This window comes from Pelophylax lessonae (genome assembly GCF_965119305.1).
Source record: "Pelophylax lessonae genome assembly, chromosome: 7".
In the NCBI taxonomy this organism is placed as follows: Eukaryota; Metazoa; Chordata; class Amphibia; order Anura; family Ranidae; genus Pelophylax; species Pelophylax lessonae.
In genome coordinates, this window is record NC_138774.1 from 65,927,060 (window position 1) to 65,950,149 (window position 23,090).

General features: G+C 39.1%; 1 protein-coding gene across 1 annotated transcript in view; it reads left to right on the top strand.

Annotated features, from left to right (window-relative positions):
- The window catches only part of LOC309559469 (cytochrome P450 2G1-like), a 52,716-nt gene that overhangs the window by 16,654 nt on the left and 12,972 nt on the right, over positions 1 to 23,090 (top strand). Inside the window, exons 3-7 of the mRNA XM_082262741.1 lie at positions 183 to 332; positions 487 to 647; positions 4,643 to 4,819; positions 16,777 to 16,918; positions 19,351 to 19,538. Of these exons, the coding sequence (XP_082118867.1) occupies positions 183 to 332; positions 487 to 647; positions 4,643 to 4,819; positions 16,777 to 16,918; positions 19,351 to 19,538 (818 nt within the window). The remainder of the gene's footprint in view (positions 1 to 182; positions 333 to 486; positions 648 to 4,642; positions 4,820 to 16,776; positions 16,919 to 19,350; positions 19,539 to 23,090) is intronic.

Genomic DNA, 23,090 nt, shown 5'->3' on the forward strand with positions numbered 1-23,090 from the left:
ATGGCCGAACAGGCAAATGTTCGGCCTGAACTCATGCTTGGTCCAAACCGTTCGCCCATCCCTTATGACAAGTTACACTATGCTTTTTTTAAATTTTTACTAATTTACACATTTTTTCTAATTTAATTGACTAACTTACAGCTGTAATGGTATATCATATCTAGGTCCTCATTATTTTTCAGGGTTAATGACTAGTGAAGGCAATCGTTGGAGACAACTTAGACGGTTTTCTCTGACGACACTGAGAAACTTTGGTTTGGGAAAGCGCAGCATTGAAGAACGTATTAAGGAGGAATGTGGCTGTCTAGTAGAGGAAATCAGAATGTACAAAGGTAATACATTTCAACAAAGAGTAGTTAAATTATCTATTATCTCCATGTATTAAGTTTTAAAGAGAGTCAGGGGTGCTAGAGGGCATTAAATAACACCCCCCCCCCCCCAATGGGACTGCAGTGGCCCTTCAGAATTTTCCATATTTCATTCCAGGGCTCCAGTTTGACCCAGCTATTCTCATCACCAAAGCTGTATCTAATGTCATCTGCTCAATTGTGTTTGGAAATCGCTTCCAGTACGACGATGTCAAGTTCCATAGAATGCTGAATATCTTCTACGAAACATTTGAGCTCATGAGCTCCACCTGGGGACAGGTACCAGATGAACATAGCCAGTATGAAATGCAGAGATTCTGTTGTTATATCTATAAACGAATTACCCTTTATTCTTTAATGAGAAAATAAGCTCGACCTGAGCACCACAAAGTGAAAACACTATTTAATGAATTTTTAATATAAGCAAACTCCCCCATCCATCCATGTCTGCATGTTTTTTGTTGTTGAGAAATCACTTTGAAAACCACCCCCCTAACATTTCTAGCCAAGGCCATCTTGTATATTAGGAGCAGATTCATATTGTATTTACGCTCTAGAATCCATCTGCCCTTAGCTCAGACTTGCAGGTAGGAGGGTGAAGAAATGTAAAAAAGAAAATTTTGAAACAAGTAAATATAATAAACCTTCCTATCTTTTTACTAATGCTAGCAGTATATGGATTAATAAAAGTTAATGTTGATTGAGAAAGTTTAGTTTCACTTTAATTATATAAACAATTACCAGAGAGAAACAAGAACGCTGCCAGTGCTGATCTTCCTCTGAGAATGTGTGTTGCCTGGCTGTTATTCTAACCCTTTGACTTTAGTCATTTAGTCATTCCACTGACCTGGAACAAGCATGGAAAATGCTTATTCTAGGTTTTTGACTGGAAGTATCGAAGCCAGAGGGCCATCATGATAGCCAGGAAGCATTGGAAGAATAGCAGCCTCCATACTCTTCCTTAAAGGGTAACTCCACTTTTGTGGGGGGGAAAAAATAACAAATATAAGAAAAAATAATATAGTATATACAATTGCAATTGCAACCCAAGTCATATTGCAATTGAATGTTATTAAAAATTACCTTTCCTTTTCAATCTGAAGTTCTGAACTTTTCTGTAAAACACAATGCAGTATGGCTACCGGAGGGTGTTCTGTACACAGAAACCCCCCAGAGACATTTCCCCGGCCCCCTTTATGAAAAAAGTAATATATATAATATTATTTTTAAAATTTAAAAGGTAATTAAAGTGAGTGTGGGTTTCAGGATACGGAACAGTTAAGCCTGACTTCAGAGGCAAAAGAAAGGGCTTCTGGCAGATGTTTTACATTTCAACTTCTCATATTATCTTACTATTCAAGATGTTTGACTGTGGCACACAATTATTGCCTTCTTTACAAGTGACAAGTAGGTGGGACAAGGAAAAAGTATAAAAAAGTGCAAAGCAACAGCCCCGGCCCCCAAATCCATCACGTGGGAGTGAAGTTATTGACTGGTATTAATTTATCACAGTGAGAAACGTGAGAAAGTAGCCCACTCCCCTGCCTGACTTTGACAAGTCTTCTTCGGAACCTATCTTATTTTTTTTCTTAAACAAATGTGATTTTTATTATTCATTTCAGTTCACTTATTTATTTGTCATATGGATTAATTTCTATGTTAAGGCCCCCCCCCCCCAAACTTGAAGTGCTCTGGGCCCCCCAAGATTTAAATCCAGCACTGCCATCTGCCTATGGACTAATGAAAATAGGCATAATGGATATATTAAAGAAACACCTGTGCCACCGTGAGTACCTAAAATGTAGAAAATGGCAACTAAGGATCCAGCTGCCATCTACTACCTCTAGCTAGAGGTCTAAAGATGATAACTAAACAGCTCTTGCTATAATGTGTGAAACCTTACCAATATATATCATATTGTACTCCTTTCAATGGTCATATGATATTACTATTACATAAACCAAAGCTGCAAAACAACCATGTGACTTATACCAAATAATTATAATAAAAAATTGTTCATGAATAAAAAATGAAAAATAGTCCGTGTATGGAAAATCCTTATAAGTGTGCGAGACAAAGTGCTTAACTTTTTAACCCAAAACAACCTACAAAATGCTTTTCCACCACATGCTCTTGTGACATTCACTGCACTCACGGGATGCCAATGACCCCCTTACTGTACAGCAAGAGGAGTCAATAGCGCTTGTTTTTGGTCACTATGGGACCTATCCTGATCTATCCATCCGCTTCTGTCATAGATTCTGTCCCCTTCTTAATGTGGTCCTTGTTTTCCTCCACTCAATTCAGCAGGCAAGGAGTAAAGTTAAGAAGGAGAGGAGTCCTCTCATGGTGTGAATCCATTTCAATTATATTTATTGTTAAAAAAAACTCTATTACAAGGCCACAATAGATAATAACATTGGTCCGCTGTATTACCATCAAAATGGATGCCAGTTGTGATCGGACGTGTGTTCCACCTATGGACTGGAAGTGATGCACCGGAAGTTCCTCTTAACACGTTTCGTCATTAATATACAACATCTTCAGGAGCAGGAAGTTCCCGTGCATGTCATACCTTAAATAGAAGCTTAAACCTCGTGACACCCCTTCCCCACCTGGCTAATATCCAATACAAAAATGAGAAAAGGCAATCAGGAAGTAATAATTTGAGGATGCAAATGTACAGTTTTACTGCTTTCTTACTGATCTGTATTCATAGACGGACGACGCCACTCACTAAGAGCATCTTGTGAACGTGATTTATTACAACTCCAGCAAAATTTTGTGTGGATATCTATTACTTAGTTTCAACCAGAGTAAAAAACCTTACAAAAAGTATTAATATAAAAAAAAGATTAATATACAAAAGTAAAACTCTGTATAAACATTATTTTAGAATTATAAACAGAAAATCACATCAACTAATCTTACTACTTACTCTAAAAAACTCTTATCTTACTTATATTAAAAAATTATTTAAAAAAATGTATGGCTTCATGATTGTCTCTCCTATATATATTAATAAATATATTATAATAAATCACATATTCACAAGATGTCCTCAGTGAGTGGTGTGTTCCATCTACAAATATAGATCAGTAAGAGGGTAGTAAAATTGTACGTTTTCATCCTCGAGTAATTACTTCCTGATTGCCTTTCCTCATTTATGTATTGGATATTAACCAGGTGGGGAGGAGGTGTCATGAGGTTTAAGCTTGTATATAAGGTATGGCATGCACTTGAAATTCCTGCACCTGAAGACGTTGCATATTGACAACAAAACATGTTAAGCAGAACTTTCAGTGCGTCACTTCCGGTCCATAGATGGAACACATGCCCAATCACAGACGGCATCCATTTTGCTGGCAATACAGCTGACCCATGTTAGTATCTAATGTGGCTTTGTAACATTCTTTTTAAACATTAAATACATTTTGAACTGATTCACACCATGAGAGGACTCCTCTCCTTTATCAACTTACTCCTTGCCTACTGAATTGAGTGGAGGAAGACAAGGACCACATTAAGAAGGGTACAGAGGTGAATGGAAAGATCAGGATAGGTCCCTTAGTGAAGTGACCAAACAAGTGCTATTGTTTCTTCTTGCTGTACAGTAAGGGGGTCATTGGCATCCGGTGAGTGCAGTGGATATCACAAGAGCACATGGTGGAAAATAATTTTTAAGGTAATTTTGGGTGTAGGAATCAAGCACTTTATCTCGCACACTTATAAGTATTTTTCATACACAGACTATTTTTTATTTTTTATTTAAGGACAATTTTTTATTATAAGTATTTGATATAAGTCAAATGGTTGTTTTACAGCTTTGGTTTATGTTATAGTAATATCATATGACCATTGAAAGGAGCATAATATGATATAGATTGAAAAGGCATAACGGATACCTCCATCCAAGCTAAATTGAGCACCTTGGTGGACCAGTGGTCAAGTTTTTCCATGATATTGTATTTTAATCACCAGTATATATTATCAGAAACCCCACATTGACTTGATGTCATGTTTTCACACCATTAATACATTTATATGTTGATTATTAGAGACTTTTATAGTGTTAGAGCATTGCACACTGCTGCGCGGGAGAAGGAAAGATTATATATGCAGATTATAACATAATAATAATAAACATAATAATGGCCCCTGATGTAAAATACACACTTCTATTATGTATGAGAAAACACCATGGAATAAGCTGCAATTGCCTTCATAGTGCCTAGACAACAAAACACATTCATAATATGTACTGTATTTTCCAGGTACAAGACATGATTCCAATGATAATGAACCACATTCCTGGCCCTCACCAGAAAATCACTATGCTTCTGGAGGAGCTGAACGAATTTGTAGCTGAGAGAGTGAAGATCAACCAGGAGTCCCTGGATCCAAATGAGCCCAGAGATTACATTGATTGCTTCCTAATCAAAATGCAGCAGGTACTTACACAGTGTAAATAAGGTTTGATGCGAATCAGGATAAAGAGTAGTTTAATGTACACCATTTATAGTAATTTTAGTTAATTTACATATAGTAGGTGATATGGTAATCACTTAATTAGAAAGTCAGCACCATGGTAATGATTCTCAAACAAATAGCAGTTTATTTAAACATAAGGCATAACATCCAACCAAACAGAGAAGCTGACACATTCTAGCTGTTCAGGCCTTGAAACGTGTCAGTTCTCTCTTAGGCTGAAATATATGCCTTATCTTTAAATAAAAACTGCTATTTGTTAGAGGATCTTTACTGTGATGCTGACTTTCTAATCAAGCGACTTTATATTGGTTGGCTTACAGAAGCTGAGATTGTGCACCATTGTCTCTCATCAAATGGTTTGGGTGTGGAGGTTTGAACACTTCCTATTCCTTTGTTATGGTCATCACTGCCTTGCCAGAGCCTCCAAAATACTTGGCTCCTAGCCTATGGGAACTCTAAACATGTTCCCTACATTATTTTTTATCAGTGTGTGAGAAACCTATTGCCAGACCCGAAGACCATTAGCAGGGACAAAAGGAGGGACATGCCTAAATATGTTCAGATGCTGACAAATAATCAATTTATGCAAAATAACCTGTTCCTGTGGAATAAATAATATCATAGTCTAAAATAGGTGCTTGAATCCGTGTGGGTAGAACTCCATAGGGAAGGAGAAAAGGGGAAAGTAATTGTGGGGGTTTGCTATAGGCTGCCCAACCAAAGGGAGGAGGTAGAGCTGGAATTTATATCACTGTTGGGTAATGCTGCAAAGCTGGGTCCAAATATATTTAAGGTGATTAAAGTGCAAAGTGCCCAGGAAATTCAATAAAGAATTCAGGTAAAATAGAAGAGTGCGATCAAACTTCCAATCACAGCCAGGTGGATGTGCGCAGGTGAGCAAGCAATCCAGCGTTAAGTGAAATGGCCGCTCACCTCCATAACACTCAAATCGAGCGTTTTATGATGTAATCTTAACTCTTCTCGGGCCTCTCAATCTTCAGAAATACACTCGCTTACTATTTCCAGAAGAAATCAACTGGTCCTGGCTTAGGTATATACCAATCTCCCTCGGTGCATCTATCAGGTGCTCAAACAAGGGAAACTCTCATGGTGTAGCATATCAGGGTATATGTTTATTTAGTAAAAGATACAGGTCACTTACTAGAAAGCAGTAGTTAAACAGCAAAAGCAGCCGCCGATGCGGTGAGTTCCGATGCTTCCGGTCTCAGCCGAAGACCGGAAGTGACGTCAACACGGCTTGTCTCTGACGCGTTGCGCTACAACACACGTAGCTTTTTCAAAGGGGTAAAATCCACCTGGCTGTGATTGGAAGTTTGATCGCACTCTTCTATTTTACCTGAATTCTTTATTGAATTTCCTGGGCACTTTGCACTTTAATCACCTTAAATATATTTGGAAGGACTGTATGGACATTTATGCACTTTATGTAGCACTACTGCACTTTTTATATCTACCTTATTTATTCACAAGTGTATGTCTAGATTGACACCGATTATTCATTTTCGCTTTAATTCATTTTATTGATGGTTTATCACTGGATTTTTTTGCACATTTCACCAATTAATTTGACATTCACTGTTTATTAATTTCATTTTATCTATTATCAAATTTTTGATTGAATATACGTAGAATATTATTTGGATCTATTTCCTTTATCATCGCCTACATCACCTCTGTGCTTTTAGACATCCCGGGAGATTTTAAATAACTGTGGTTGGAAGGTTTGAGACTTACACTATCCCCGACTGTGTTTTTATTTATATATATGGAATATTTATTTTGGATCATCCCACTTTTTATGCATTGTGTAGCTTTTTAGAATTATCCAGTTTCATTTCTTGTGTGGATACAGTTAGAGTGGTTCATCTTAAAGAGTGGACCGCTGATTTTCTGCTTTTCAAACTTAAAGGACAACTACATGTCTCAGTTGGTGGATGCGCCTACTAGGAAAAATGCAGTGTTAGATTTATTATTCACTAATGACCCAGATCTAATCTCAGATGTAGGAGTCCGGGACAACTTGGGTTCTAGCGATCACAGGATGATCACATTTAGCGTTAATCACAATATAGCGAGGCAAGTGGGCAACATAAGAACCTTAAACTTCAGAAGGGCAAACTTTCCCAAACTGTGCTCAGTGATAGAGAAAATAAACTGGGACCAAATCCTAGGAACACTGACCACGGAGGAAAAATGGGAATGCTTTAGGAACATAGTAAACAAAAGCATCTGACAGTGCATTCCAAGGGGAAATAAATTTAGAAGAGCCAAAGCCAAACCTGTCTGGCTAAATCCTAATGTGAAAAAACGTATTAGGGAAAAAAAAATGGCATTCAAGAAATATAAATTGGAGGGGACAATATCGGCTTTTCAGCATTACAAGGAATCAAATACAAAATGTAAATACAAAATCAGAAAGGCCATAATTAACTTTCAGAGACAAATAGCGGAGGATAGCAAAAAGGACCCTAAAAAAATTATTTAAATACATTAACAGCAAAAGAACGCAGACAGAGCATGTTGCACACATAATGAACGATGAGGGGAGGATGGTTACAGAGAACACAGAGAAAGCAGCTGTGCTAAATGCTTTCTTCTCTCCAGTTTTTACACAGGAAAAGGAGGGGTACACTGACCATGACTGTATGGGTAACAGTACTGCACTGGACTTGCCACTATGGCTATTAGAGGGTGAAATCAGGAAAAGGCTGGATAAAATTAAGACTAGTAAATCGCCAGGCCCGGATGGCGTACATCCGAGAGTACTCAAAGAACTCAGTAAGGTTATATCTAGACCACTGTTTCTGATCTTTGCTGACGGTATTATGACAGGAAAGGTACCAGGGGATTGGAGGAAAGCTAACGTGATACCTATATTTAAAAAAGGGCAGAGGCATGTCCCGGGAAATTATAGGCCAGTCAGCCTGACATCGATAGTATGTAAACTTCTGGAGGGGATGATAAGGGACTACATCCAAGAGTTTGTCAAAGACAACAAAATCATTAGCAGTAATCAGCACGGGTTTACAAAAGGGTGTTCTTGTCAAATCAATCTATTAACATTCTACGAGGAGGTGAGCTGTGAGTTAGATAGGGGGAGACCTGTGGATGTGGTGTACCTGGACTTTGTTAAGGCGTTTGATACAGTCCCCCACAAACACTTAATATATAAAATAAGGTCTGCAGGCATCGACCACAAGGTCTGCTCTTGGATACAGAAGTGGTTAAGGAGGCGTGTTCAAAGGATGGCAATAAACAATGTATACTCAGACTGGACTGGGGTGGAAAGTGGGGTCCCCCAAGGCTCAGTCCTGGGACTAATCTTGTTCAATTTCTTTATAAATAGCTTTGAGGACGGGATCAGTAGCTCAATATCAGTTTTTGCAGATGACACTAAATTGAGCAGGGCAATAACTTCACATAATGAGGCAGGAATTCTACAAAGCGACCTGAAAAAAATTGCAGAGTGGGCAACTACATGTCAAATGAGGTTTAATGTGGAGAAGTGTAAGGTTTTGCATTTGGGGACAAAAAACATAAAAGCACAATACACATTAGGAGGGAACCTCTGGGGGAATCAAAAATGGAGAAAGATCTGGGAGTCTTAGTAGAAGATAGACTTAACTGGACTGGAACTAGACTTAACTCACTGGAATGATATACAGGCAATGAATCCTCTATCGGGATAAGCTCAATCCAATAGATGCCACTTCCTGGACCAATATCTCTCACGGACTCATGGATTAGATATGCAGATAAAAAATAACAGGATCTAAGTGCTCACTGCTACAATCCTAAGTGCTTCGTCAGTAGACCCCTACTGACGAAGTCGTGAGACGCCACGCGTATAGGGGACGGAGACTTGGACGGACGAGTGGCGACCTTCCAGCACGGCTCCCTACAGCTATCATTGTTCAGCGTGTACGGTCCACACAAACCCTATTGTGCCCCTTATGTGAGTGCATTTTTTATTTCATCTTTAATAAAAGGATTGTAGCAGTGAGCGCTTAGATCCTGTTATTTTTTATCTGCATATCTAATCCATGAGTCCATGAGAGATATTGGTCCAGGAAGTTGCATCCATTGGATTGAGCTTATCCCGATAGAGGATTAATTGCCTGTATACCATTCCAGTGAGGTGAGAGGCCATCTTGTGGCTAGATGGTGGTGGTGTTATGAGCACTTTAATATATTGAGACACCTATCAAGCACCTTATCTTTGTCTTCCTTCACGGCTTGACCTATTTGTTGATTGGACTTTTTTTATGCACCTAATTTTTGGAATGCACCTTATGGACACTTGATACATTGCACTTTATGAGATTTATTAATTTTTGTATGATGCACATTGTCACTTTATTGATTGTTTTATTCAGTATTCTTTTATATAGCGCTGTATTTATTTATTTATTATTATACCTTCCTACTCCCGTTAGTGAGGGAGTTTTAATATAGCTGCTGTATAATAGTACACAATTGATTGATTTGTCGTCCCAATTCAATTGGGTCTAAGCACCTTATCACTTTATATTTATTTTATATAATCGCTCTGATTATTCTTTTTGCACAAAGCTATAATCCTGCCACTTTATAAAACTCTGGTCCGAGCGCATCTGGAGTATTCTGTCCAGTTCTGGTCGCCAGTCCTCAGAAGGGATGCGTTGGAGCTGGAGAGAGTCCAGAGAAGGGAAACTAAACTGATTAGGGGATTGGAGGACCTAAATTATGAAGAGCGCTTACAAGCGCTTGATTTATTCTCTCTGGAGAAGAGACACCTGAGAGGGGACATGATAGCAATTTATAAATACCTCAATGGTGATATCAACATAGAAAAAAAAGATTCAGTCGCAAAGAATGTATGATGACACGAGGACATACAATGCGATTAGAGGAGAAGCGATTTAACCTCAGACTACACAGGGGGTTCTTTACAGTAAGGGCTACAAGACTGTGGAATTCTCTACCACAAATGGTAGTTACTGCAGGGAGTATGGCTACTTTTAAAAGACTCTTGGACGTACATCTCAAGGATAAAAACATTTGGGGGTATGGGAAACGAATACGCCCACGCACGCCGACACAGGTTGAACTGGGTGGACTATTGTCTTTATTCAACCTTAACTACTATGTAACTATGTAACTATGTAGGTGCGCCAAGCTAGAGTTTTATGGGCCTCTACAAACTTTCTCACTCTTTCTATATTTTGAGGATTAAAAGAAACCAGTGCACCCCCAAGCTGTTTTTGGTTATATCATTTTGCAATTAATTTCTTCAGTAAAATCTTTATGACACCTTTCTCTGGGTTTTAATATTTTAACCACTTTAGGGCCGCTCACTCTGCTGCTACTGCGGCACTGTGTCTCCCCTAGGTCCAGCGGCATAGACTCCAGCAGGAGTAGGGCCGGAGGAGGAGAGGCAGCGATTGTCGCCTCTCTTCCCCGATTGTCGTGGAAAGTGTGAGAAGATCCGCCTGCTTGTGTAAACAAAGCAGCAGATCTTCTCTGTGACAGACATGGAGACATCACAGGATTCAGCATAGCTGAACCTGCGATCTCTGTCTGTGTCAGAGAACCCCCCACACACGTCAGTAAGCATGAGGCATACATTTAACCCCTTGATCACCAACAGTGTTAACCCCTTCCCTGCCAGTGTCATTGTTACAGTAACAGTGCATATTTATAGCACTGATTACTGTAGTAATGTCACTGGTCCCCCCAAAAGTGTCAAAAATGTCAGTTAGGGGTCCGATCTGTCTGCCGCAATGTCACAGTCCCACAGAAAATCGCAGATCATGGCCATTATTAGTAAAAAAAAAAAGAAATAAATGACATAGATCTTTCCCGTAGTTAGTAAATGCGATAACTTTTGCACAAACCAATCAAAATTATCATTATTATTGCGATTTTTGTTTACCAAAAATATATAGCAGAAAACAAATTGGCCTGAAATGTTAAAAAATTTTGATTTTTAAATTTTATTTTTAGAATGTTATATATTAGAATGTGAAAAATATTGTTTTTTTTTTTCAAAATTGTCGCTCTTTTCTTCAAAAATTAAAAATCGCACAGGTGATCAAATACCACCAAATCAAAGCTCTATTTGTGGGGAAAAAAAGGATGCAAATTTCATTTGAGTACAGTTTTGCACGATCGCGCAATTGTCCGTTAAAGTAACACAGTGCCGAATCGCAAAATATGGCCTGGTCAGGAAGGGGGTAAAATCTTCCGGTCTTAAAGTGGATAAAAATACGCTCATTTTTTGTCAAAGATATGTAGCTAAATACATTTTGGCCTAAATATATGACAAAAATTGAATATATTGGATATTTTTTAACAGTCAAAGTAGAAAATGTCAATTTTTCGCAAAATATTCGCTCTTTTTTTATTAATATCGCAAAAAAAAAAAAAAAGCGCAGAGGTGATCAAATACCAACAAAAGAAAGCTCTGTTTTTGGGAAAAAAAGGACGTAAATTTTGTTTGGGTACAGCATTGCATGACCACGCAATTGTCAGTTAAAGTCGCGCAGTGCCAAGTTGAAAAAAGTGGCCTGGTCATTGAGCAGCAAAATCTACCAGGGCTAAAGTGGTTAAATTCCAATTTTTACTGATGGAATTCATCCCAGACTTTTAAGAGAACTTTGAGATATAGTTGGACTATTAACAGATCTTTTTAATCAATTCATTTAACAGGAGAAGTTCCCCATAATTGGCAGTCAACTAATATTGTACCTATCCACAAGAATGGCAGCAAGGTAGAAGGTGGCAATTACAGGCCAGTGAGTTTATCATTAGGGATGGGCAAACGGTTTGGCCTGAGCATGAGTTTGGCCTAACATTGGCTGTTCTCCCGTTTGACGAACACCCAAATTATCGGGGCGTTTGACTGTTTGTTCCACCCGCCGAATGACCACAATGTGCTGCATAGTGCATTGGAAGCCCTGATTGGCTGAAGCAATAAAAGCTTTGCTCAATCAGGGCACAGAGCACTGTCAGAGTCATGATTTGAGAAAGTAATGATGACTCTATCTAATCATGGCTCATTGCTCTTAGTCCCACCCCACACTATAAAAGTATTCTTTCAATAGTGGCCATTTATAGTGTGATATTGGTGTGGAGATAGATAGAACAGGGCTCTGTTCAGTGCTACTAGAGAGTTAGTGTGCTATTCTGATTCTTTTGTCAGTGTAAAATATCAGTTTACTGTGAATCTAGTGATAGTTTAGTCAGTGCGAGTGTAGTGCGACCATTCATTTTTACTTTAGGTGTCACTTTATTGTGAATCTAGTGATAGTTCAGTCAGTGTAGTAAACGTTAATTTTTACTTTAGTGTGAATCTAGTGATAGTTCAGTGATTGTAGTGAGTGACTATTCATTTTTACTTTAGTTTACGTTTGTTTTTTCAGGACAGGTTTACTGCATTATAGTTCAGTGCGTTAGTACACGTTTTTTGCAGTATATTTCTGTGCCTTACAGAATGTTTAATGCAGTATATTTCAATGCGTTACTGCACGTTTAACGCAGTATATTTCAGTGTGTTACGTGCCATTTACCACAGTATATTTCAGTGCGTTAGTGCGTGTTTAACACAGTAGATTTTGTGTGTTACTGCATGTTTAACGCAGTATATTTCAGTGCGTTAGTGCACGTTTAAGGCAGTATATTTCAGTGCATTATGCTTCATTTAACACAGTATATTTCTGTGCATTAATGCACACTTAATGCAGTATATTTCAGTGCGTTACGTGCCATTTAACACAGTATATTTCTGTGCGTTACTGCACATTTAACAAAGTATATTTCAGTGCGTTACTGCACATTTAATGCAGTATATTTGTGCCGTTTAATGCAGTATATTTTAGTGCGTTATTGCATGTTTAACGCAGTATATTTCTGTGCATTAGTGCAGTTTTACCACAGTATATTTTAGTGTTTCTACGGAGTGTGTCTGTGTAGTGAGTACTCAGGTTAAAGTGCACCAAACACTACTTTCTATTGATTAAAGTGCATCCACGTACACATTTTCACATCTTTATTACATTTTGTTATTAAGCACCCCCCATCATGTCTGGGAGGCCAACAAGGAGAGGCAGACACTCCCATGGCACTGTGAGGAAGCCAGCAGCTTATGGGTCCACAGGCAAAGGTGGACGTGGTCAGTCCTCATGCAGGGCATCATTTCCTCCATTTTGTGATGTTGCCCGTACTATCCAGCCACAGCATGCAGAGGAGGTGGTGGACTGGCTTACTAAACCATCCTCATCCTCCTCATCCTCCGTCACCCAAGCAGAGACTAGTGCGCAGTCCACTGCAGCTGCCATAGTGGCTAAATCTGCCTCCTTGTCCACAGCTATTCCTACCATAGCCCCAGCATCAGGCATGGAGCACAGCAATTACTTGATTCAGATGTTGGTTCTGAGGTTGAGGAAGTTAGGAACATAAGCCTACAGAGAGGGGAGAACACTGGTACACAAATTGGCAGTCATGTTCCCCCACTTGCAACATATTGCCAAGTTGTCTCCAGTGGTAATGAGGATGGAGGAGATGATGATGATGAGGTCACTGACGTGACTTGGGTGCCGGATAGAGCTGAGGAGGAAAATGAGGGTGAGGCATAATCCCAACGAGGCAGCCATCATGGAAGAGTAGAGAGCAGCCACCCTATTCCATCACATTTTGGAGCTGTTATCTGCCGACACCCTTCCCACAGCTCCGCTGTCTGGGCCTTTTTTTAGCACATGTGCAGCCGATCGCACTGTTGCAATTTGCAAACTTTGTCTCAAGTACATCAAGCATGGCTAAAACACCAGCCATTTGGGTACCATATGCTTGACAAGGCATTTAACCTCCCACCATTCGCCCGTTTGCAAGAGCACCTGAAAGTCACACAAAAGGGACGCAATTCTGTTCCGTCTCCTTACTCACCTCAGTCTACTCCCCTTATACCTCATGACCTCTCATCAGCCTCCACTGACAGTGATGATGGTATAGCGCAGGGTGTCACAGGTCCTTGCAGCACATCTGCTTGTAGCACACCACCAGCTGTAGACTATAGCCAGCTAATTTCTCTGTCCCACCTGCTGCAGCAAAAAAAAAAAAAAAAAATACAGTCACTGCCACCCACATAGAAAGGAGAAAGCTGCGCTCAATACACTAATAAAGGAAAGACTGCCAGTATAAAGGTATAATCAGACCAAAAACAATTGTATAGAGGTACAGTGCCACATTGATAAAAGGACCCTAAATGAATAAACAAAGTCCATAAAGTCCGTCTGAAACTGGTGCTAAGATGTAGCCTGCAGACTGAAAAGTAAAGGAACATCAATGTCCACTATTTGGGGTTCATGACGTTTGCAAGGTTGTACTGTCCTGTATGAATATTCCGTGGTGGACTGGATGCTGATTTGGAGTGGACCCTTCATTGGTGATCTTTTTTATACCTCATGCTCGTTGGGCCTTCCGTAACAGGGGGTCTATAAATCTGGTAAGGAAACTACCTTATTCATGCACGTGGTGATCGCCTGAATTTTGCGTCTGTTCTCACGGTGTTGGAATTCATATGCATTTATTTCTGCATCTTAGCACCAGTTTCAGATGGACTTTATGGACTGTGTTTATTCATTTAGGGTCTTTTTATCAATGTGGCGCTGCAGCTCTGCAGGTGCAGGCCCAGAAGTGGTTAATGCCACGCTAGCTGGAGCCAGGAACGGTGGTGTGCGATAATGGCACAAGCCTCCTGTCTGCCCTTAGACAGGTAAAGATGACACATGTGCCATGCCTGGCATATGTCCTCAATTTGGTGGTGCAGCATTTCCTAAATAGGTACCCAGGGTTAGAAGATATGCTAAAGCAGGCCAGAAGAGTCTGAAGCCATTTTAGGTGGTCATACACAGCCAGTGCTCAGTTGGCTTAAATTTAGCGGGAATTGCACCTGCCAATAAACCACCTGATTTGTGACATGCCCACCAGGTGGAACTCGACTTTGGCAATGCTGTAGTGGCTGCAAATGCAGCAGAGGGTCGTCAATGAGTACCTGTGTGAGTATGGCACGACAGCCTTAGGCCGGCTCAGGTTTTTTTTTTCCCCCACACCAATGGCTGCTGATAAAGGATGCATGTACTGTACTGTCACCATTTGAGGAGGCCACAGGCATGGTGAGCCGTGACAATACAAGCATCAGTGACACAATCCCTGTTGTGTTCCTGCTGAAGCAGACTCTGCATTGCATATGGACAGGGCACTCAAGGCAGAGCAGTGGGAAGAAGAGGAGGAAATCCTGTCCTCTCAAGGCCTGCTTTATGCAGACACCATTCTTCCTACGCCACAGAACGCACAAGAGGAGAAGGGGGAGGAGGAGGATTCTGGCAGTTTTGGAGGCGTTGAAGCAGAGGAAGACATACGTCAATCCTCAACAGATGGTTTTCCATCTCCAGAACCCTTGGGAGTAATATGTGACTGGGAGGAGGCACTTCCAGATACTGTAATCCTCAGTGACCCCATCTGCAAACTTGCGGTGCATGGGCTCCCTCATGCTTCAAAGCCTGCAAAAGGACCCAAAAATATGTGGCATCAAGGAGAAGGATCACTATTGGTTGGCAACCCTCCTTGACCACCGTTACAAGGGGAAAGTCTCAGAACTCATTCCATCCCCACAGAGGGTGCAGAAGATGAAGTCTCTTGAGGACACTTTAAAGAGGAGTTTATCTAATGTTTTTCCCGACTCTGGTAGGTTACAGTGTCTTGGAAAATGTAGTTTTGAGGCTTCTGTCGGTTAAGAGAGGAGCAATGGAGAAGGGGGCTGCCTACGTGATGCATTTCACAATTTTTTTAGTCCTCACCACCCAAGGCTCTTAGCTACGACATCCCATTGGCAGCATCTGCATCATGCGGTAGATGATTATCTAGGGGTGAAAACTATAGATAGAGAGCTTTCCAGTTGAAAATCCACTGGGTTACTGGGTCATGAGAATAGACCACTGGCCAGAACTTGCCCAGTATGCAATTGTGCTGCTGGGCTGCCCTGCATCCAGCATGCTTTCTGAATGGGCATTCAGTGCTGCTGTTTTTTTTTTTTTTTACTGATAATAGAACGTGTCTTGTGAGATTATGTTTTGCCATCTGTGTCCCATCGGGGAGATTAACATTCACTTCCTGACCCATAACCAAATCTCAAAGTAATAAAAATTCCTGAAAATGAAGGAAATCCATGTGCCACCCCCACCCCCCCCCCCCTCAAGTCCCCAGAACTATCATTTCCATTAGAAGATATCCCTCCTATTGCCCAAAATGTGGGACTTCCCTTTACTTTTACGTTTGATGATATGGGTAAACAGGACAAACAGAGAGAATAGATCTCCCTAACAAGGGTAGAGCTAACAATAGAAAAATATGTTTTTATTAAAATCAAGTGTTCTAATTCCTTTCTACTCTGTCCAAAACTAAAAAAAAAAAAACTGTTTTTCCTTTAGTTATACTTTAATTTCTGGGATGGGGGGGGGCAGTCTGTAAATTGTCAGTTTGCTTCCCTTTATAGAGTCTTATGTTCTATTGTGTTTCCAGGACAGAAAGAGAAGGGATTTGTCCAGAATTTTTATCTATTAGTCTAACTTTTAATTAATTAGTATATTTATTCATTACAGTTCAGGTAAAGGTAGCACAATTACCTGCAAAAAAAGTAATCCTGTCACTCATGGTGTGGCCCCAATATTAAAATTCCTGTAGAAGGTGTAGTTAAAGTGGCCTTGATTTTTATTCTGCTATAGACAATGTTTGGTGGCTTTAGGATTGGAAACAGAGTCTGATCTAATATTGTCCTTATTCCATGTATACAAAAACAGGAACATATGTGATCATCAGTATATAAAAGACCTCTGAAAATATAATTTCTTTATGTTTTCAGGAGAAGGATAATCCTGACTCAGAATTCAACATGAAGAATTTAATTCTGACTCTTAACAACCTGTTTTTTGCTGGTGGTGAAACTGTAGCTACCACTTTGAAACATGGATTCCTCATACTTCTGAAATATCCTGATATACAAGGTATGTTAATAGCATATTAGTTTTTTACACAAGTTTTACACAAGTTCTTAGATACTTCTGCCTCTTTGGCTTGTTGCACATTTTGGATCACTGGATTACCTAAAGGGCAACAATTTAATTGAGAACCAACCTCAATAAGGAATAACCCTAAACCTAAAAGTAAGCCTAACCCTAGAAGAGGTTACCCATTGGAAGATTTCCCTTCACCTCCTGTTTAAATGACAACTCAAACATTTTGTGTTTTTTATTACACAGTGGTCACCAGGACAGTGGTCATCAGGTACAAAAGTGATCATGACTCTCCCTATCAAAGATACAAACAGATATAATAAAAAAACAGTCAGAGATTCTAACCCTTCAACATTCTATCAAAAATAAAACATATTTTTGTTTTGTTTTAAGGTATCTTTGGGCTCAGTGCTCAGCTTTAATTACTGGTGTGCAACAGTGCAGAGTATTTTCACTGAAGGTAACTTATCTCACAGAAGACCACCTGAAGATATGAAAGTATCTTTGGACTGAGGTGACCATGTGTAGGTTCTTTGAACATGTTTCAGCATATATTGGCCAATATTTTGGAGGATGCACAGACCAAATTTAGCACAATCAAAGTTTATCTGTTACATTTTAATTCTATGACTAACTTGTCAGTTTGAAAACAATGCACAGGTGCACATTCCTATTTTTCTGTTGCAATGTTTTTTACTATTCTTTTGGCATGGGGCATTGTATTTGAAAACTTAAAAAGGTGCATTGCAGCTTATAACCACCAGATGCATTATACATTTTGAAGCCTTTTCCATAGCTGGAAAATGCCATGGACCTGAATATATAAAAATGTAATTGTCTGCTCAAACAATTGTGGTAAATGTCAGCAATTGGCAATAAAGTCCTGCAAATTGCAGCTTGGGTGCATTGGCCAGCAGTTTGACATTTATTTTAATTCTATAATGCACACAATGAGCATCAACTCAAACCGATCATCAATTTATTTATTAACAATGTGTGTTAATGCTTGTTGTGGTTTGAAGGACCACTTAGGATGAAGTAATGTTCATGATGTCATTGTTACCATACAGTAACCAGTTATCAATCAACCATAATTTTCCTGGGAAGGGTTGGCTCTGATCGGTTACTGAGGGGCAACATGAGAATAAAAATAATTCTTACTTCAATACATACAATTATTCAAAATTTAATCTTGACATACAGTATGTGGTATTCCCAACTAATTTTAGAAAAATCCTGCAAAGTGTTATTACTCCACTGAACTAAATGTGGCACAGTTTGCAAGTACTTACATTTTGAAAATGTTAGCTAGCTTTGCAGAAAAAAACAAATGTGCATTAAGTTCAAGCAAAAATAAAATATAAATGCCATAAAAACCTGCATCCTCAGAAATGTAAAGACACAGTTTATTGCGAGGAAGGCAAAACATCCTTATACGCATGGTCCAAATTGCTCTAATAGGAAAAAATCCTTCCTAATCCCCGAAAACAATTGCATACTGCTTGGATCCACAATCTATATTATTTTAAAATATTAAATTTTATGCATAGCCAAAACTTTTCTTTCATTTTGAATAGAGCGAGATAAGTTAAATCCCCTGCCATCTGCGTAACTTTTTGAAAAATTTTCTTTGCTTTCTGTCCCAGAGATACAACAGATAGAGTAAATGTCCCAAATGGATGGGAATTTCCCTCTAGACAGCTCACCTTATCCACTTGTTCTGGGAACAGTCTTTAAATGGTGGCTCTTCTCTCATTTACGTTCTTGGTAACAATGATCACCAGTTCAAATAGAAGGATGAGTCTCCCCAATGTGGACAAAAACAGAAAAAAGAACTTAACAAAGGGTCTATTCCTTCCTCACCTTCCTCATTCAAATCTACATCTAAATCTAAGTGACACTTGTGAGTGCTAGCAGTGGATGTAAAACTTAGGTTACCACCATTACCTCTTTTGGTTGGCAGTTGCCTCTGTTGGTAAGAAAGGTCAGAATCTAAAGTCTGTACTGACTACAGTTATCCACATAGAACACAAAAAGTGTTGTGTCACAGATAGGAACTTGATTATGTAAGCCTGTTAAAGGTTTCAAATTATCCATGTAACTTATCACATTCAACTGGACCTGTTTCTATAATGTTAAAATCACTTTGCAGTGAAATGTCTTAAGTATTCTAGAACATGTCCAATTGAATGTGACATACTCCTACTAGTTAACATTATGTTAGACAAAATCTGATTCAGAAATATAAGATTTCCATCAACAATGGGCAGATAAAAGTAGTACACTTCTTAGTAGTGAACTTTATGTTTTTGCAATAGGTGATTTTGAAGAAAAACACTATTGAAATTAAATTATGTCTAATTTGCTTGAGCTCCCTTAATTAAATCAATTAATGTTTTAAAACATTTGTATAATTATGTCAGCTATGGTCAAAGAGGAGATTGACCATGTGATTGGGCGAGAGCGAGAACCACATATTGAGGACCGGAGCAAGATGCCATATACTGAGGCTGTAATCCATGAAATCCAAAGATTCAGCAATGTGATCCCTATGAATGCTCCCCATTCTGCTATCAAAGAGACTATGTTTAGAGGATACACTATTCCGAAGGTAAAAAAGTGATGTGAAAATATATTGATAGGGGCATGTACTGGTGGAAAAGGACATGTTTTAAAACTATTCACAGAATATTCTGACAAATCCATTCTATTAAAGTGAAGACCTGATATAAGGCTCTGTTCACATCTGAGAGACCCCGAATCACAGAATTCTGCCCAGAATTCTGGATCACATTAAAGCGTGTTTGGGTGCCATTCATTCTTATGGCACCCCAAATAGGGATTTTTTTCATGTGACAAAACGCACAAAAAAACAAACCATGCTGTCCAAAAATGTGCCAAAGTTGGCTCCAAAAATGGGTACAGGAGCTAGCTTTTTTAAGTAGTGAAATTATTCAGCGCAACCTCCCTAAAAATAAAGAATTAAACCCGATTACCCAAGCTGAATTGCCCCTAACACTTTAAAAGGTGTGTTCACTTACAACCACCATGTTTTGGTACTAAAAAATATATACAGATAAGTGCAGCACAAAAAGGTATAAAATTAAAAAACAAATAAATGCATGCAACATGGCAAATATGTAAGAAACAACACACATGTGAAATGCAACTAGATTTTGCAATCAAGTGTATGGTATACCAAAAAAAATATATACAATGTCCACTTATATCTGGTATCACTAAGTAGGATTTGTGTTCACAAAACACCTACAGTGCATCCAGAAAGTATTCACAGCGCTTCACTTTTTCCACATTTTGTTATGTTACAGCCTTATTAAATTAAATTAATTATTTTCCCCAAAATTCTACAAAAAATACCTCCTAATGACAGCATGCAGGCACAGATCTGGAGAAGGGTACAGAAGAATTTCTGCAGCATTGAAGGTCCCAATAAGCACAGTGCCCTCCATCATCCATAAATATAAGAAGTTTAGAATTATCAGCACTTTACCTAGAGCTGGCTGCCCGGGCCAAACTGAGCATTTGGGCGAGAAGAGCCGTAGTCAGGGAGGTGACCAAGAATCTGACAGAGCGCCAGGTTTTCTCTGTGGAGAGAGGAAAATGTTCCAGAAGAACAACCATCTCTGCAGCACTCCACCAATCAGGCCTGTATGGTAGAGTGGCCAGACAGAAGTCACTCCTCAGTGAAAGGCACATGACAGTCCACTTGGAGTTTGCCAAAAGGCACCTGAAGGACTCTCAGGTCATGAGAAACAAAATTCGCTGGTCTGATGAAACAAACATTGAACTCTTTGGCCTGAATGGCAAGCGTCATGTCTGGAGGAAACCAAGCACTGCTCATAAGCTGGCCAATACCATCCCTACAGTGAAGCATGGTGGTGGCAGCATCATGCTGTGGGGATGTTTTTCAGTGGCAAGAACTGGGAGACTAGTCAGGATTGAGGGAAAGATGAATGCAGCAATGTACAGAGACATACTTGATGAAAACCTACTCTAGAGCGCTCTGGACCTCAGACCTGGGTGAAGGTTCATCTTTCAACAAGACAAGGACCCTAAGCACACAGCCAAGATAACAAAGGAGTGGCTATGGGACAACTCTGTAAATGTCCTTGAGTAGTCCAGCCAGAGTCTAGACTTGAACCCGATTGAACATCTCTGGAGAGATCTAAAATGGCTGTGCACCAACACTCCCCATTCAACCTGATGGAGCTTGAGAGGTCTTGCAAAGAAGAATGGGAGAAACTGCTCAAAAATAGGTGTGCCAAGCTTGTAGTATCATACTCAAAAAAACTTGAGGCTGTAATTGGTGCTAAAGGTGCTTCAACAAAGTATTGAGCAAAGGCTGTGAATACTCATGTACATGGAATTTTTTTTTTTTCATTTTTTTTTAATTAAATTTGCAAAGATTTCAAATAAACTTCTTTCACATTGTCATTACAGGATATTGTTTGTAGAATTTTGAGGAAAAAATGAATTTAATCCAATTTGGAATAAGCCAGTAACATAACAAAATGTGGAAAAAGTGAAGCGCTGTGAATACTTTCCGGGTGCACTGTATAATAAAATGTGGCAAATATGACAATAGTCCTATATTGATGTAAGAAACCACTGTATACTACTGTGAAATTTCCTCTATCCTCGCGGTGACCTACCACCAACAGATAATGTGCCTGGTCGCCTCAGAATTCTGACCCCACCACAGAGTCAGATATGCCTTTGACAGATACCTCTAATGGGGAATGTAGCAAAGTCTCCTTGTCTCCTTATCTTCCCATGTAAGGGTAAACCTTCCTTTGAATTCCAACCATTTCCTTTGTTTCTAAGAGCAGGTCTTTACTTTCACAGAACTGATTTATCAGGGTGATAACATTGGAAAATCTTTGCAGCATTTTCACCCTGCAGAGAGGGTCGTTTTTAGATAGACTGTGAAGAGAACCTAAACTGTGGAAGATGTGTCCAAAAAGGTCAAGGAAAGGACAGAGGACTTTACCAGTACTGCCTGTCATCTCACTGAAGCTAATCTCTTCTACATTTACTATGTCTTGTTGTGCACTGTTAAAGATGGATTTGATACCAGGTGCAGGACTCTGATCCCATATCTGTCTATCAGTAGGTGTTGCTTGGACTTGTTGGTTCTGTTTTGTAAGTTCTATCACAAAATGGGGCCTCCCAACCTGCTAAAATGGGTGATGCCTTCCCAAAATAAGTAAACCAAATCTAATCAACAATAAGAGAGCCAGAGGGTCATATTAAGCATCCATAATTGTTTATTGATGGTAACCATATCAAAACAGGAAGATAAAAGGCATCCAATGCATTTCGGCGGCAGACATTCCCCCTTCATAAGGAATAAAATAACAGGACATAATCTTTAGAAAATATCGGTATTAAATATCATAATCATTGTTTAGAAATAAGAAAAATGATAGTAAATAGAAATATGTGTTGGTTCCAAGTAATAACAACTAAATCCACATCCTATAATGAAGCATAACAGAAAAATTGGAACGGGGAGGGGGAAAAGCCCCTAACCCCTATCTGAGGATTTTAAGGGATGTAGGGTATAGAGTTAGTGAGCATAACGATGGTTATGTATAAAAACCATATAAATTTTATTTGTACATATAAATAGAAATTCATAAAAGACATCAAGGTTTGAAAAATACACTTAAACACAAATAAACAAGATTGATAGAGACCATTTGATACAAATAAATGTCTCCAAGGTGTCGGTCAATGGGTCTGACGCGTTTCGCAGAACAGATGTTTTCATGTAAAACTTCTTCAGAGACCCTTGATATTAGCCAACTTCATATAAAAAATATAGAGAAATACAAATGCATATATTTAATGTATACATATACATATATTGCTATATAACATCTAATGCTCACCAAAAAGCACCTGATGATAAATGTAGACAACATTGTCTGATCACATGATGGAATGCAAAACAGTCCCATGTCCAAATGGAGGACCTGAAATAGTATATACACACGCAAAAAACTGTGCACAGGACTTAAGTCCCAGTAAATCTAGTTTCCTGGTTACTGGTGGTAAAAATAAATAAATGAAGAAAAAAAAAACCCTACGGGGTAAAAGGATGATAAATAAATGACAAATTAAGAAAGGTTAGATTGAA